Source organism: Pundamilia nyererei, unplaced genomic scaffold, assembly GCF_000239375.1.
Source record: "Pundamilia nyererei isolate P.nyererei 1_Seehausen unplaced genomic scaffold, PunNye1.0 scaffold00044, whole genome shotgun sequence".
Taxonomy (NCBI): domain Eukaryota; kingdom Metazoa; phylum Chordata; class Actinopteri; order Cichliformes; family Cichlidae; genus Pundamilia; species Pundamilia nyererei.
The window spans coordinates 3068228-3082489 of record NW_005187445.1 but is presented as its reverse complement, the minus strand read 5'-3'; the positions used below and the strand labels follow the sequence as shown (position 1 = coordinate 3082489).

The following is a 14262-nucleotide window of genomic DNA, read 5'->3' as shown; positions in this document are numbered from 1 at the left end:
GTTTTATGTGTATTTTTGGTTAATTGTCATTCTCATCACTGTTTTCCTCGCACCAACTTTCTCCGAAGCTTCAAGTCAAACGCATTCTCAGGCGCGCACACGATCCGGTTTTTCCTGGAGACATTTGGTCCCCAAATTATCCGGCTGTTCCGTTTCATCATTTCACTGACCAAGTTGGGGGTTTCCTCTGTGTGTGTGTGTGTGTGTGTGTGTGTGTGTGTGTGTGTGTGTGTGTGTGTGTGGCGGCAGGGGGTAGGGTGGAGCAGGAGGAGGGATGCGCGGATAGGAAAAGACGCACCGCTCGTCTATTGGACCAGAAACAGAGTGGGCGCATGTAACCGCCTGTCCAAGCCTGGAGACTTTGCCTTTTTTTTCCAGGGACGGGAGACAAGAGGGTCCAAGACAAGTACACATCTAAAAGCGGTATATGTGAGGCAACCGGGGGCTGCGAGTCAAGCCATGGACGCGCTGTTGGCGTTATTATAGGCTGTCGGTGACCACAGAGCGTAAAGTTTCCGCTACTGTCGTGTTGTGTTTTTTGTTTTTTCCTTTGTGTTGCGTTTTTTTTCTTTATCTTCAAGCCGCATGAGTTCACCGCTGTTTTTAGGTCAGCTGGTCGGGGTTCCGTTAGAGATAATGCACCCCACCATGGAAAAAGACACAACTTACACCAAGATTTTCGTCGGCGGGCTTCCTTATCACACCAACGACGCTTCACTTCGGAAATATTTCGAGACTTTCGGGGACATCGACGAGGCAGTGGTGATCACGGACAAACAGACGGGAAAATCCAGAGGATACGGCTTTGTGAGTCAATCTAAGTTCATCTGCCTTTTCTCTGCTAGAATCAGAGAGCAACTCAACGCATGTAGAGTGAATAAACAAAGCAAAAAAGAGCGTTTAATTAAGGTTTTATCAGCAACTTCCAATCTAATTAAACGGAGGGCGCTTAAAGCACAGTAGCCCACGTCTGTTGTAGCTGCTAATCAGTTTAAAGTGACTTTATCTTAATAGTTAATTACATTATTCTTGTGTTTTTCATCGGAACCTTTTTTTTAATGTGTGTGTCTCGGGCTTGCACGCTGCAGACACTGCCACTTTGTTCAAGCAGGAGCCATGTGCAGCGTGTCTGGTGGTGACAGTCACATGCCAGAAGCATGAGAAGCAGGTTATAACTTATAAGTGTGTCATCAATTATCTCCACTCTCCCCAAGTACAAATGGAAGCTCGAACAGACACAAAACAAGGACACACACACCCACACAGATGCACTTGAGTTGGTAATAAGCTGCTGCAGCTGTGGGCAGATGTCTGTGTCGTCTGTGTGTTTGTGTGTGAGAGAGAGTGTGTGTGTAGGGTGGGGAGACGGGGGTCTCTGGACTCGGAGGTGTGACATGTCAGTTGGCTCTGCAAGATAAGGCTGCAGCAGTTTCATGTTGACTTCCTCCCTCACAGCCCTTCCCCCCTCTGCCAGGTTGGGTTTTGGTTGTTTGACTGAGTGACTTTGAGTTAATGTGTATTGAACTTCAGATTATCTCTACCTACTGCGCAGCCAATGAGCTGATCAGCTGAAGCAGCCATGTGTTGAGCTTCCCCCCTCCCTTTTTTGAGAGTTGGGTAGCAGTGTACTCATTTCATCCCTGACGTCTCTTTAGAGGTCTTAATTCTTGAACCACAGCGATCTAAAAACCATTCACTGCTTTATGTTTGCATAAAAGTCCAGAGTCTGATGCTGTAAAATGAAAGCAAGCATAGCTGTTTTACTTTCACTGTTCCACTTACTGGCAGTGGAGCCTGCAGCTGTGGTTCTGCATTGTGGTGTAACTGCACTCTGTGTGTGTGTGTGTGTTAACCTGTATCACCCCTTCCCAGTTTCTTTCTGCCCACTCCTCAACTCAGTCCCTCAAGGTAGATTCTAGCATTTCATCCTTGGCAGGCCAGGGTGAAGGAAAAAAAGTCTGCCTCCTACACTTCAACCCACACCAACACAGCTGAAGCTCCACTGGCAGCTTTAAAACACACTCATTTCTCCTTTCATGTAGTGGAGTCAGTGTCCTGTCCTGCAAAAAAAGGAAGAAAAAAAAGATTAAGGAGACGAGGACAGAAGCATCCTCAGGGTCACCCCTCTGTGTTGCTTCATCCGAGTGCTCATGCTGGCATCCAGACTGTAGAGAAGCTTTCATGCGTTGCAGTTTTGTCGGTTTAAGAGATTACATGAGTGGTATTAATGTGCAATGCTGTGACGCTGTCTACAGGTGACCATGGTGGACAGGGGGGCGGCAGAGCGTGCGTGCAAAGACGCAAACCCCATCATCGACGGCAGGAAGGCCAATGTGAACCTGGCGTACCTGGGGGCGAAATCTCGCAGCTCACAGTCAAGTAAGCATCGTTAATCTGCGTCTATTTTCTTTCTTCAAAAACTCATCAAACAAGAGGTAGCACCGAGCTTCTTTTTAATCAAATGCTATTTGAAGGTTTGAAAAGGTGAGCTTAAAGTGAGTGGTTTTGGTGGTTTGGTGAGTATTTAGAGCAGTGGTTCCCACAACTGGTGCATGCAACCACCGGCAGGGGAAGGACAACCAATAAAAAACGTGAAGTGAAACTCATTTGAATAAGTGTGTTTTTTAACATTTTTTTAAAAAACAAAAAACTAATTTGCTGATGCCAGTGTGAAATTCAAATTCGATACTTTTTTATTGGTAAAGATTGATAAAAATTGTGGAGGTTAGACGTGACTTTCTTGACGTTTCAAGTTGGGAATGGCACAAAAAGTTTTAAAAAATGCTTATTTAGAGCAGGGGTCCTGCAACCACGAGAAACAAAAATCTTAGTTGATTTAAATTTGGCTCTTATTGTGCACCTCTGGATGACTTTGAGTGCTGCTGCTTAAAAAAGTAGAAAATATTGCTTTGTGGAAGTGCCGTTTGGACCACTTGTATTTGCGCATCTGAGATTCACTACTGGCTTAAAAACTTCTTGAACGTTTTTAAGGATTTATGACACCAAATAAGGTATATGAGGTTTCCACAGTGCACTATCACTAGGCTTATTTAAAAAATATAATTTAGTAATTTGAGGACAGTATGGTCGCGTGTAGGTGAAGACCATCACCTCATAGCAACCAGCCTGCTGAGGCCTGCATGATCTCTCTGTTCTCCAGCATCCTCCCACAGTACAAAGATATGCATGTTGGGTTAATTGGTGATTCACCGTAGGCGTGAATGGTTGTCTGTCACCCTGTGGTGGCTCTGTGACAGACTGGCGACCTGTCTCGGATGTACCCTCTCCTACAGCCTTTGACCTTGAATTGGATAAGTAGAAAAAAGGGATATAATGTAGCAAATTGACAGGCGGTGGCTTCTAAAGACTTCAGCGTGGAAGAGATAACATGTTTGAGATTTACAGTATAGTAAGCCACAACAAATACTTAGTTTTCTAGATTATATGGGGGTGGGGGCAGAATTAGTCAGTGACAGTAGCACAGGGGAACCTTTCTGAAGCCCATGTAAGTGGCTGACGGTGTTTCATATGCAGTCTCTGCTCTTTTTTGTTTTTTTCCCAGAGACAAACGTTCCCCCATATCCATTCTGTTACTTTCAGGAATCTTTCTCTAGGAATTTGCCAACATTCGTAAGTCCTTATACCAACGCTGTGGTTATTAATTCTCATACTGAGATGATGATTGTTATTCTCTCAGTGAATAAAAAATTTCAAAAATTGGAGAAAAAAGTAGCCAGAAATCTACAGGAGGCGTCTACAATGCTGAACAGGCCAATCACAGTAGCTGCGGGCTGATTCAACACGACATGTAGTTATGTTACTCGGGAGGTGCGCGTCAGGCTACGTTGGAGGTTTTGGTTACGTCGTAGGTTACGACTTAGATTTCCCGCTGAAGCATAAATTGGGCATCACTTCAAGAGCAGACACTGTTTATCAGTCGAAGCCTTGAGTGCCAGCTGAAGACAAGCAGCTGGCACTCAATGCTTGGGTACCAGGTGCCAGCTGAATAAATTCATTCACAAGCCACCGTTCTGTGGATGTTGACGAACACGGACGTTACTGAAAGAATAATGTGAATATGATAGATCATGAAGGTGAATATCGCAGCCTGTGATAGTCTGCACGGAAGGCTTGGAATAACACTTATTTGCATGAAGACCCTGGTTATGATCACATGTCCAGGGTACGTGTTGGCAGATCGGGCAACTGCATGTTATAAACATGTTATTCAGGTTTTACCTCATTCTGTCACAGCTTGTTGTTAGCAACTACATTAAAATAAAAAAAACATAATAGGGAAGTATAAAGGAAGCAGAATATTGTAAGCCTTAAAGTGTACTGTTACTTTTAGTTTTCTTTACTGAGAAACTGAATCCAGCACACTGTTTGTCGTGTGAAATGTAAAAAAGCTGCAGGTAGACAATCAAAAATCTGGATACTGTTGAAATATGAAGTCTTCTTGTGTCCCATGTAAACAGCACATTCTGAATAGGATCAGAGTGATTTACAGTAAGTGTACTTCTAACCAGCTAAAGGCCTTCTACGTTGTTGAAGGAACAAAGGCAGCAAATGCTCTCAAGCAGGCTTCAAATCTCTACATATTTACATTTTACTGAAAGGGATGTTGACCCAGAGCTTTGTGGAGGACAAGAGAAATCACAAAAAATATAAATACATGCTTAAATGTGACATTAGTTGGATAAATCATGGACGACCACTGGCATGCTCGTCGCCCCAGCCAGCTGCTTATTCCCACCATACATTCGCTCCTTGTGTGCTTGAGTTTACGCACAAGCTTTTGCGCTGCTGGGCTTTTTCAGAGATAACCACCACCGCACATGTTTTGTGCTTCCCCTTCAACATCTGGGTGCACACCAGACCTTGACAGCAGCTCTCCCTCACTACTCCGTTTAAAGCGTGCTGGCTGAAATGCCATAGAGTGTAGGTGTGATTGACAAACAGCGGTGCCAACAACAACTGACTGTGTGTCCTTATTTCTGGGCGAGGGCTGCGACGCAACTCCCCAAGCATGCAGCTGATGGGAGATGGCAGCGCTTGGTATTTTGTTATTGTGTGCGAGAGTAGCGAGAGAATAGGAGAGCGGGGAGAAGGCGAAAAAGAGCAAGAAGGGGACGGGACTGTTAAGAGCAACAAATAACAGTGTGCCTGTCTCCTCTTTGTCCTGGCGAAGGAGGAGGGCTGATGAAGTCATGTCAGTACATTAAAAACGAGGAATGGGAAGGAATAAATAGCTGCAGGAATGTAAAGATGAAGTCAGAGGAGGTGCAGAGAGGAGGAGGAGGAGGATACATTTCTCCTTTCTTACTCAGTCTCAGCTGATTCCCGATGAAGTCTGGAGGCAGGGAGGTCACAGATGTTTGTGAGCAATAGAGTGCATCATTATTTGTATGAGTGTGTATGCTGGGGGAATAACAGTCGGTCTGTGATACTCCCGTATACATGCTAACCTCTGAGAGAGAAAAAAAACAGACAGAGAGGGAGAGAGCAGCTCTGTCCTTGTCTGCCCGTCTCTTCTGTTGTTTGTATAGCCAGTAGCTAAAATATCCCGCCTTACCGCTGCCTCTCTCTTTGTCTTTGTCTCTGTCTGCAGGTCTTTCTGTTGGAGTTCAGCAAGTCCATCCTACGTGGGCTCAGAGGCAGTATGGGTAAGACGGGGAAGAATCAATACCACTGTTTCCAACACTCTCTCTCTCACTCTCTCTTACCTGCCTCCTCCTCCTCCTCAACACAATACATTTCACTCCTCCGCCCTTGACATTTGTGAGCACTCGCTCCTTTTCTGCACTTGGGTCTCGGTAGTCGCTGGCACTCTGCAGCGCCTCAAGAATGTATTCGACCCTGTGCCCGTTTCTATATCGGTGCACTGGCTTTTGATGTCTTCTGTTGTCTCTCTCTCTCTTTCTGGTCCATTAAACCCATGAGAAGCTCAATTCCGAATTTCACTCATGCATGAGTTGGGCTTCACTGAGGCAACAAGCTTTTTAGTCAAACTTCCCCCATCCCTTCTTTTTCTCCCACTTCCACACACACACACACACGCTTCCTCACATTTGTGCACACAGAGGTCTCATTGCATCACCGTAGTGCCACTCATGAGTCACTGTGTAGTTGTGTAATAGAAAGTGGTGTTTTTAACACCCTTTAAAAACCCTGAACATGATCCCAACTGGCTGCAAGATAGAGACTGTGGCAGGAAACCGGAAAAACACGAGTCTATAAACATGCAGGTGCTAACATGTTTACTGTGCTCACTGCAGTTAGCTGTGTATATGGATACCCATAACAATCAATAAAAGTTTAATCTTGGTTGTTATGCTGACCCTCGATGTAGGAGAAAGGCAAGTGTCTGTCATCACTACATATAGCAACACCAGTGCCTTCTAGTTAATGGAGGCAGAGATATTTTATATGTGTTGTTATGTTGTTTGGTGTCTATTTAATACAGCAAGCTTGTAGGCAGCAGCATTTATTACTGCAAACAACATGAAGGGCAGTTTGCATCCCTTTTTTCCACCGTGATTCTGACGCTGATGACAGACTGCCTTTATTTGAAGTGTGAATTTATTGCCACAAGGTGACAAGACAGCAGCATTATAGCGCAATAGTAGTGACACAATAAAAAATCCAGTGACACAGCGTGAGTCAAATGTTAGCACAAATGCAGCCTAGGCAGTGTTTTCCCTGAAGTTTTAAGTGTAACACAACTGCTCAACACTATTTGGTCTTCCTGTCATATGGAGTGAAGCTAGCAAGCGCTCCAGCGATGCTCTGTTGAGTTGTTTACTTTTGGCTTGCACAACACAAACCGCTAACATGTCCTCATAACCCTAGCCCTTCATAATCTGGTTTTATTTAATGGTTTATTTTTGCCTCAAATGTTGAAACAAGTTTGCTGTTTACACTTCCACCTTCCACTTCCAAAAATTTAGGTAGCTCCCTTTTTAAGCACTGCTGCTCTCCCTCTCAGACATGTCTGGGCTTTGCTTTTGTGTGTGTTAGGGATGTTTAATCTATGGCATTGCTATACCATTGGTATCATGAGATGACACTTTTTATGCTGAAACATTGTGCTGGAATTATTGTGGATGGTACGCTGTGGCACAACCCTAGATAACATGCAACAGTTAGCGCAACTACCATAATAAAACGCTGCAAACATTATTACAGAACTTTCCATGTTTGACAAGATTACTCTCTCAAAATTCACACATCTTGCAAATAATGATTAAATGATGCCACTGCAATTGTGTCCATTTAGGTATTTGCCTACTGAAAGAGTTTTTAACCAGCACAAACATGCTACCCCAGGACAGGAATAGGAGAAGCGTTAAAAAGATGGGGAAAATACAGTATGATAAGTACAGCCAGCAGCTGCACTAAACACTTTTAAGTATTTTTAACACTCGGTTTCACTTTAATTTCCCTTTAAGTAGTTTATAATCTGTGTGGATGTTTGCACACTGATGCTTCAGCCCTGCACCTGATCAGAGGTGTTGTTTCTTATGAAATATTGTACACTTTCACTAAGTCAGGAAAAAGGCCTGTTTTGCAACTGGTTTCCAACGTCACGGTGTATGTCAATATCTCATGTATCAGAGTACAAAGGATTTAATGCCAAGTTACTAAAGAGATGAATGGCAACAGATGTATCGTGCTGGTGAGCTGGTGCTGGTTTCTTGGGAAGAATCAAACCTTCCTGGGTTTGTGTAATTCACGGGTGACAGACGTTCTCATTCAGTGTCCCAGAGTTTCAGTGTGAACAAGAAAGGAAATCTTAATGACTCAGTTCCTGAGTAAAACAAGGGGGGTGACTCATATCATAGACTGCTGCAGACAGTAGAGAGACGGTGCAGGTTGAACCCAGCTGATGTGTTGTTGTTGATGACTGGATGGATGACTCTTCTTCTTCTTCTGTCAACACCTACTTAGTCTTGACTCAGATGTTTGGTGTATCGCCGGTGAGGAGGTGATCTTAGGAGAAGATGTTACCAACTGTCACAGTTGTTGATTTTGTTTTGTGTGTCTGGCGCTGCTATTGACTTTTTGAGCTTCATTTCAAAATCAAATAGCTGCTATTTTGGTCTTTGGCTGCCACAAATCTGAAGTTTTAGCGATGGGATCTTCTATATTTTAGAGGTATTTTAAGGAATTTACAGGATGTTGCGTTTTGGAAATGATCTCTTCGCTCTGATTTTCTGAAGGCTGACAAGTTCCGATCCTGCGGCTACAGAAAAGTCCATTAAAAACCTCAACTGTTCTGAGTGCTATTAATATTGCAGTCCTCAATTTCTGAATGAGTGATGAGGGAATTGAGGCTGACCCAGATGAGTCTATGAATGAGTGATGAGGGGTTGATAGAAAGTCTCCCAGAGTGCGAGAGGAGATTTGACGCAGAGGGAGTCTTTTGTTAATCTCTGCTTGCAGGAAGAGTCACAGTTTGACACCTCAGACTGAAGAAAAACAGCTGAAAACATCACCTGGCACAGCCCAAAGGCAAACACAAACCACAGGTTGCACTTTGTTTGTTAGGGTTAAAACACCTGCAAATTCAGGCAGTGTGTAATGCGTGTGTGTTTTGCAGGTGGCGGTTTAATTTTCTGAGAAACTATTGGGACATCTGTGAAGAAAATAAATGAGACATATGAGGTGAAGCAAGAACACTTTCTGTTTTCTGTCAGTATGAACTGAAACATTGGATTAAAAAGCACATTCGTTTGGTCTGTTAACAAAATCCACCAACAGGTAATTTTAAACCTAATTATCGAATTATACTTTTTATTTCACACTGTGGTGTAAAATACTAAAACACAGTCAAGGTAAAGTCATCTTACATATCAGGACATAAAACATCATCTGGCCCTTGGCATCTCTTAAAATTAGGTAAGTGCAGCCTGTGAAGAACAACAACATGTCATACTAGATTGTGTCATTATTTATTCAACACAAACTAAACCAAAAATGCAGAAGCAGTGTGTGAAAAACAAACAAAGCACTCCATGATTAAATAGATAGAGCCACCTTTATCAGCAATAACTGTCTGTTGCATCACTTTATGGAGATTTGCAGACTTTTACTGGGCTCTTCTAGAGTTTTTTGTGTGTTTGGGATCATTTTCCTTTCGCCATCACACAGACTAATGTTTAGGTGTTGAACAGAATAACAAGAGTTCATGGTCAACTGAAAGGTGGCTGAAATGTTCACAAGTCCTGTGGCTGCATAACAAGCCAAGATCCCCCCCGGTCTCTAAATGTGACAGTGTGCATTATGGCATCTTTGGTCTCGTCTGTTCAAAGGGCATTGTTCCTCTTGTGTTGTTTTCCGATTCAACTTTGAAAACCTAAGCTGTGTTGCCAGATTCTATATAGAGAAAATGGACTTTCGCCAGGCATGACTGAGGCATGTAGAGTCTGAGATGTAACTCTTAGTTTTTTTGCAGTTTCTCTGAGCATTTCACAGTTGGATTTGTTGTTACGTTCACTCCTGGGAAGATTATTGGCACATTATGTTAACACACATCTGAATGCTCCAGACCAGCAAATTGCCTAAACCTTTGCTTTAATAGAGATGGCGAATTTGCTGGAATGTCCAGACCCTGGAAAACTGGCAGCAGCCTTGAATGTTTGCCACTTGTGAATAATCTTTTCCGCTGTAGAATGATGGACTTTTAGAGGGCAGCAACAACTGCTTCTTTAAGATCACTGATGATGCCTTTACTCCTTGGCATTGTGTTAACGCACATCTGAACACTCCAGACTGTCAAATTGTTAAGCCGCTCTTACGTCCGTCTTGTAATTGCTATGAAACCAGTAAGGGTGTACTTAGTTTTTCACATTATGTCATATAATAGCAGTTTAATATTTAATATTTTACAGTTAATCTTAGATTGTATTCACTAATTTTAAGACCTGCTATGAGCTGCTTATATTTTATAGTTTTTTTCTATTTAAAGCATTAGATTTGAATGAGGGTATACTCAAACCGACAACCGGATGATACTCCAGCTTACCAAACATCAGATCAATGAAAACTACTGAGTGGGCTTTTATTTTGAAGAGTTGCTATTTAAAAAAAAAAAGCAAATTGTCACAATTGAGAACTGAAACTAGCAAATGCTGGGCTGTTTTTGTGTCATAGCTGACAAAGATGACTAATTTCTGACTAATATTGTTGGTTTGGTTTAAGATATCTCAGCCTGTTCTGTTTTGATTTCAACCACGCAGGTTTTTTTAATCTCATGTGTGCAACAACTGTGTGCATGTCAGTGCTGAAAAAAAGTGAAACAAATACATTCGTTTTGAGCATTCCCCTCTGTTTTTTCCTCTCCAACACTGTAAACAAAGTTGAGTTTCATTGTTCGAGGGTGTGTTTAGGGAAAAATCTGTTGCAAAAGAAGAAGCAATACCAGTGTCTGCCACAGCGTTAACCTCAGGAGGTCTCAGTGCACCACAGCTGCAGGTTACTGCCTTTTTCTCAACAGGAAACTGTCTATATTTGAATTACTGCTATTACCGCTAACGTCGATTTTTATCTCTTTGGTGCAGATAAGAAATCAAATCTGCTGTTTGAGGAGGGCCTTCTGATGAATGTAGGATACCACTGCTACTGTTCTGAATCCACCACAGTGAAACAAGCAGACAGAAGGAGACTTGAGCTAATATTGACTCTTTAAACAAATGTGAGAGAAGTTGTTTAATCTGGAGGGCAGATTTGACAGAAATTACATGTTTAAACTGGGGATAAATAAACCTTGCAGCCTGAGTAATGTCTAGATTTTTCAGTTTCTTACGTGCAAAGGGCACATCTGTCCCAGCTCAGATCTCTGTGCTCCGAGGCTCGATGTGTCTGTGACATGATCAGTATGACTGCAGTCAGTTTCAAACATTTCTTGGCTGCATGAAGGACTTTTATTTTAGGCTCAACTAAAAGAAATAGTCCAAAGTTTAAACAGGGTCATGCTGTTGAGAAAGAACAGTAGCTTTTCCAGTCTTTAATCACAAGATAGTTGGGCATTCACCATTTTTCACTTTAACTGAGGGTGTCTTTTCTCTCTGATTATAAATCTAGGACTTGTTTTCCCTAACTAATGATCTTCATATTTAAATTTATTGAACTGATTGGGATCTTTTTTGTGTGTGTAAGATGTTGCCGTTGTCACAGTTTCTTTTTTATTCTGCATTTTTGCATTTGTGTATGCAAATATACACTTTGTTAGTTCCACCCATTCAACTAGTTGATAATCAGCCAATCATATGGCAGCGAATCGGTGCATTGAGGCAAGTAGACATGGACAAGACAAGCTGCTTGAAGTTCAAACATCGGATCAAAATGAGAAAAAAACAAAGGTTATTTAAGTGACTTTGAACGTGGCATATTGGTTGGTGTCAGACAGGCTGCTCTGAGTATTTCAGAAACTGCTGATCTGCTGGGATTTTACCACACAAACATCTCCAGGGTTTACAGAGAATGGTCCAAAAAAAGAGAAAATATATCCAGTGAGCACCAGTTCTCTGGGTGAAAATGTCGTGTTGATGAAAGAGGTCAGAGGAGAATGGCCAGACAGCTTCAAGCTGATGGGAAGGCAGGAGAGAATCTTTAAATGCATATCACCAAGTCAGCTAGCTCATCAGCTAAGAACTGGAAACTGAGACCACAATTCACCAAAATTGGACAATAGAAGATTTTCAAATGTTTTGCGCTCATGCTTGTGCAACAGACAAATCTGCTCCAACTTTGATTGTAATTGTGATAAAATGTAGTTTATAATTTATTTTTGAATGCACTTTCATTAGAATTTGAAAAAAAATGGTGAATTATTGTGATTTATTAAAACAAATAACCAGTGAGTCAAGGAGGCTTCAGTGATAAGAAATTATGCATATTCCTTTAGCAGAAAGGTTATTCTTATCATTTTAAGTGGTAAGTGGGGGTTTGTCAACAAAGTCCACCTATAAGCACTTTTAAATGTCACTAATTAAAAATTCTGTAAAAAAACAAGGATCTATGTGCCAGAATGACAGCTCCCTTCCAGTGATAAAAACCTACCAGGTGTGTTTCAAATCAGACTATTTCTTGGCTCAGAGCAGTAACTTAAATAAGTTCTAGCATGATAATTACGAGCTTTAGAGGAGCTAGTGGGTGAATTTTAAAGTTAATCAGCGGCTGGCCGTCATTTCATATTTAAGGGACAGATATGAAATTCTTCTCATCTAACTCAGTGCGAGAAAAGCAAACAAACATGTTTTTCCCAAACGTCAAACTACTAGACATAAGATTCGTCTAAATATATCCCCATGCCTTTTGCTGCCCCCTGTTCCCACTTCACCATCATCACTGTGGGGCTCCCAGTGGGCTTTCTTCCTTTGTCTGCTCACACAAACTCACACAGTAAACAGCAAATATCAAAAATAAACTCAAACAAAGCGCAACTCGCTGTCTGCTGCTTTGGCATATTTGCTTTAAGTTTTTAGAGGACAGAGGACAGACTGATGCCAAATGTGGCTTTGAGGTACAGCTGAGTTAGGGTGGGGGGCTGTGGGGGAGCATGTTCTCATATGAGGGAGGAGGGCAGGCCTTCATAGCCGCCTGCTGTCTGCCTTCAGCACCCAGAAGCTGCAGCAACATCGATGCGGTTGCTTAGCAGAAGTGAGATTCTTTCTTTTTCTGCTCTTTAATTTCTTTTAAGTGAAAATAAAGGAGGGTGAGGGAGATGGATGTGCGGTGAGTCTATTTAAGGTGGAGGCGTGGGGGAAGGGAGGGGGGACTTCCTGTTGAAGCAGTGGAACAGAGCAGTAGAGGATGGGAGGAGGGGGTGATAGACTTAAAGCACACCTGTGGGTGGATGAAGTTGTGACTGGGTTCAGTGAAGCTTCAGGGTTGTGTGATGTGCGTTTATTATAAAACGCTCCTCAATGAAACATCAGGAAATCAGTGAACGGCCTCAGCAGGCGCCGACGTGTCGACTAATATGTTCACATCCGTAACTCCGTATCTCTCCCTGTCTGATTTTCTTTTCCCATTCTTCCTCTTGTCTTCTTCCCCCTTTAAATAATCCTTCTTTCTCTTTCCTCTCAGTCTGCAGTCATCACTCTTTCTCTGAAGGGGGGTTTAGGTAGACGGCGAACCCTCAGGTGGATATATTTCTTACCCAGGGACCCAATTAGGAGCGACACCTCTGTTGGATGAAAAGCCTCATTTAACACAAAATGTAAAGAGATGGCGTTGCAAGCTTTTCAGAGCACACAGAGCACAGTCGTCTGTTAAAAGATGACACATTTTGATCTCTGATTGCATCTTTTTCCACTTCTTCCACATCGGGTTATGGTTTTTTTTTTTTCTGATGTGCATTTAAGTACTAAAGTCATCTTCCCATCCTCTGTCTCCCACTGATGCCTTGATGCTGACAAATAAAGTGCATAAAATATAGATCGAGGCCAGTTTTTAATGAGCAGTGACTTCGCATTTCAGGCTAAATCAACACTTCTGTGTTCCTGCAGGCGCCTCACAGCAAAGACCTGCCAACCTGCCAGAAATGTGACAAGAGAAAGGCATGTCTTGTGTTTGCATCATGTAAAGTAATCCTATGACTGCTCAGAGCTGCAGCTGCCACCGTCAGACAATTAACTGATTAGCCATCCACTGATATTGATTCATTGTAAATTACTTCCACTTAGTTGTGAGGATTTGCTGCTTCTCTGTGGTTTACATAGGGGTAAACTGAACATGCAAACAATTTAAAACAAACCACTGTGAAGACTTTAATGGGGATTGTACTCACCCAGAAGGTTATTCTAGGAAATTGATGAAAATAACTATTGGTTTAAGTCTTAATCAGAGCAGTAAAAGCAGAAAAATAGCAAACGTTGTTCTCAGTGAAGTTCCCAATTATGGTTGTGAAGCTCCAGCTGCTATAAACAACTATTTAAAATATTCAAAATACGCTCACTTCATTAGGTATACCCATTTAACTGCTCATTAATGCAAATATCTAATCAGCCAATCATGTGCTCGGTGCATTTAGCCATGCTGCTATGAAGAGACGACATGCTCAAGTTCAATCTGAGCATCAGAATGACAAAGGTTGTTGGCGACAGACAGGATGGTCTGAGTATTTCACAAACTGCTGATCTGCGGGTATTTTCCTACACAACCATCTTTAGGTTTTTCTGAAAAAGAGAAAATATCCAGTGAGCGGCAGTTCTCCAGCTAAAAAATCCCTTGTTGATGCTAGATGTCAGAGGAAAA

The 14262-nt window shown here is 42.3% G+C and overlaps 1 protein-coding gene across 1 annotated transcript in view; it reads left to right on the top strand.

Moving 5' to 3' along the window:
• The first annotated feature begins 285 nt into the window (after positions 1-285).
• The window catches only part of LOC102212898 (RNA-binding protein 38-like), a 22492-nt gene continuing 8515 nt past the window's right edge, over positions 286-14262 (top strand). The window contains exons 1-3 of the mRNA XM_005731778.2: positions 286-807; positions 2256-2379; positions 5612-5666. Coding sequence (XP_005731835.1) covers positions 586-807; positions 2256-2379; positions 5612-5666 — 401 coding nt within the window. The 5' untranslated portion in view covers positions 286-585. The remainder of the gene's footprint in view (positions 808-2255; positions 2380-5611; positions 5667-14262) is intronic.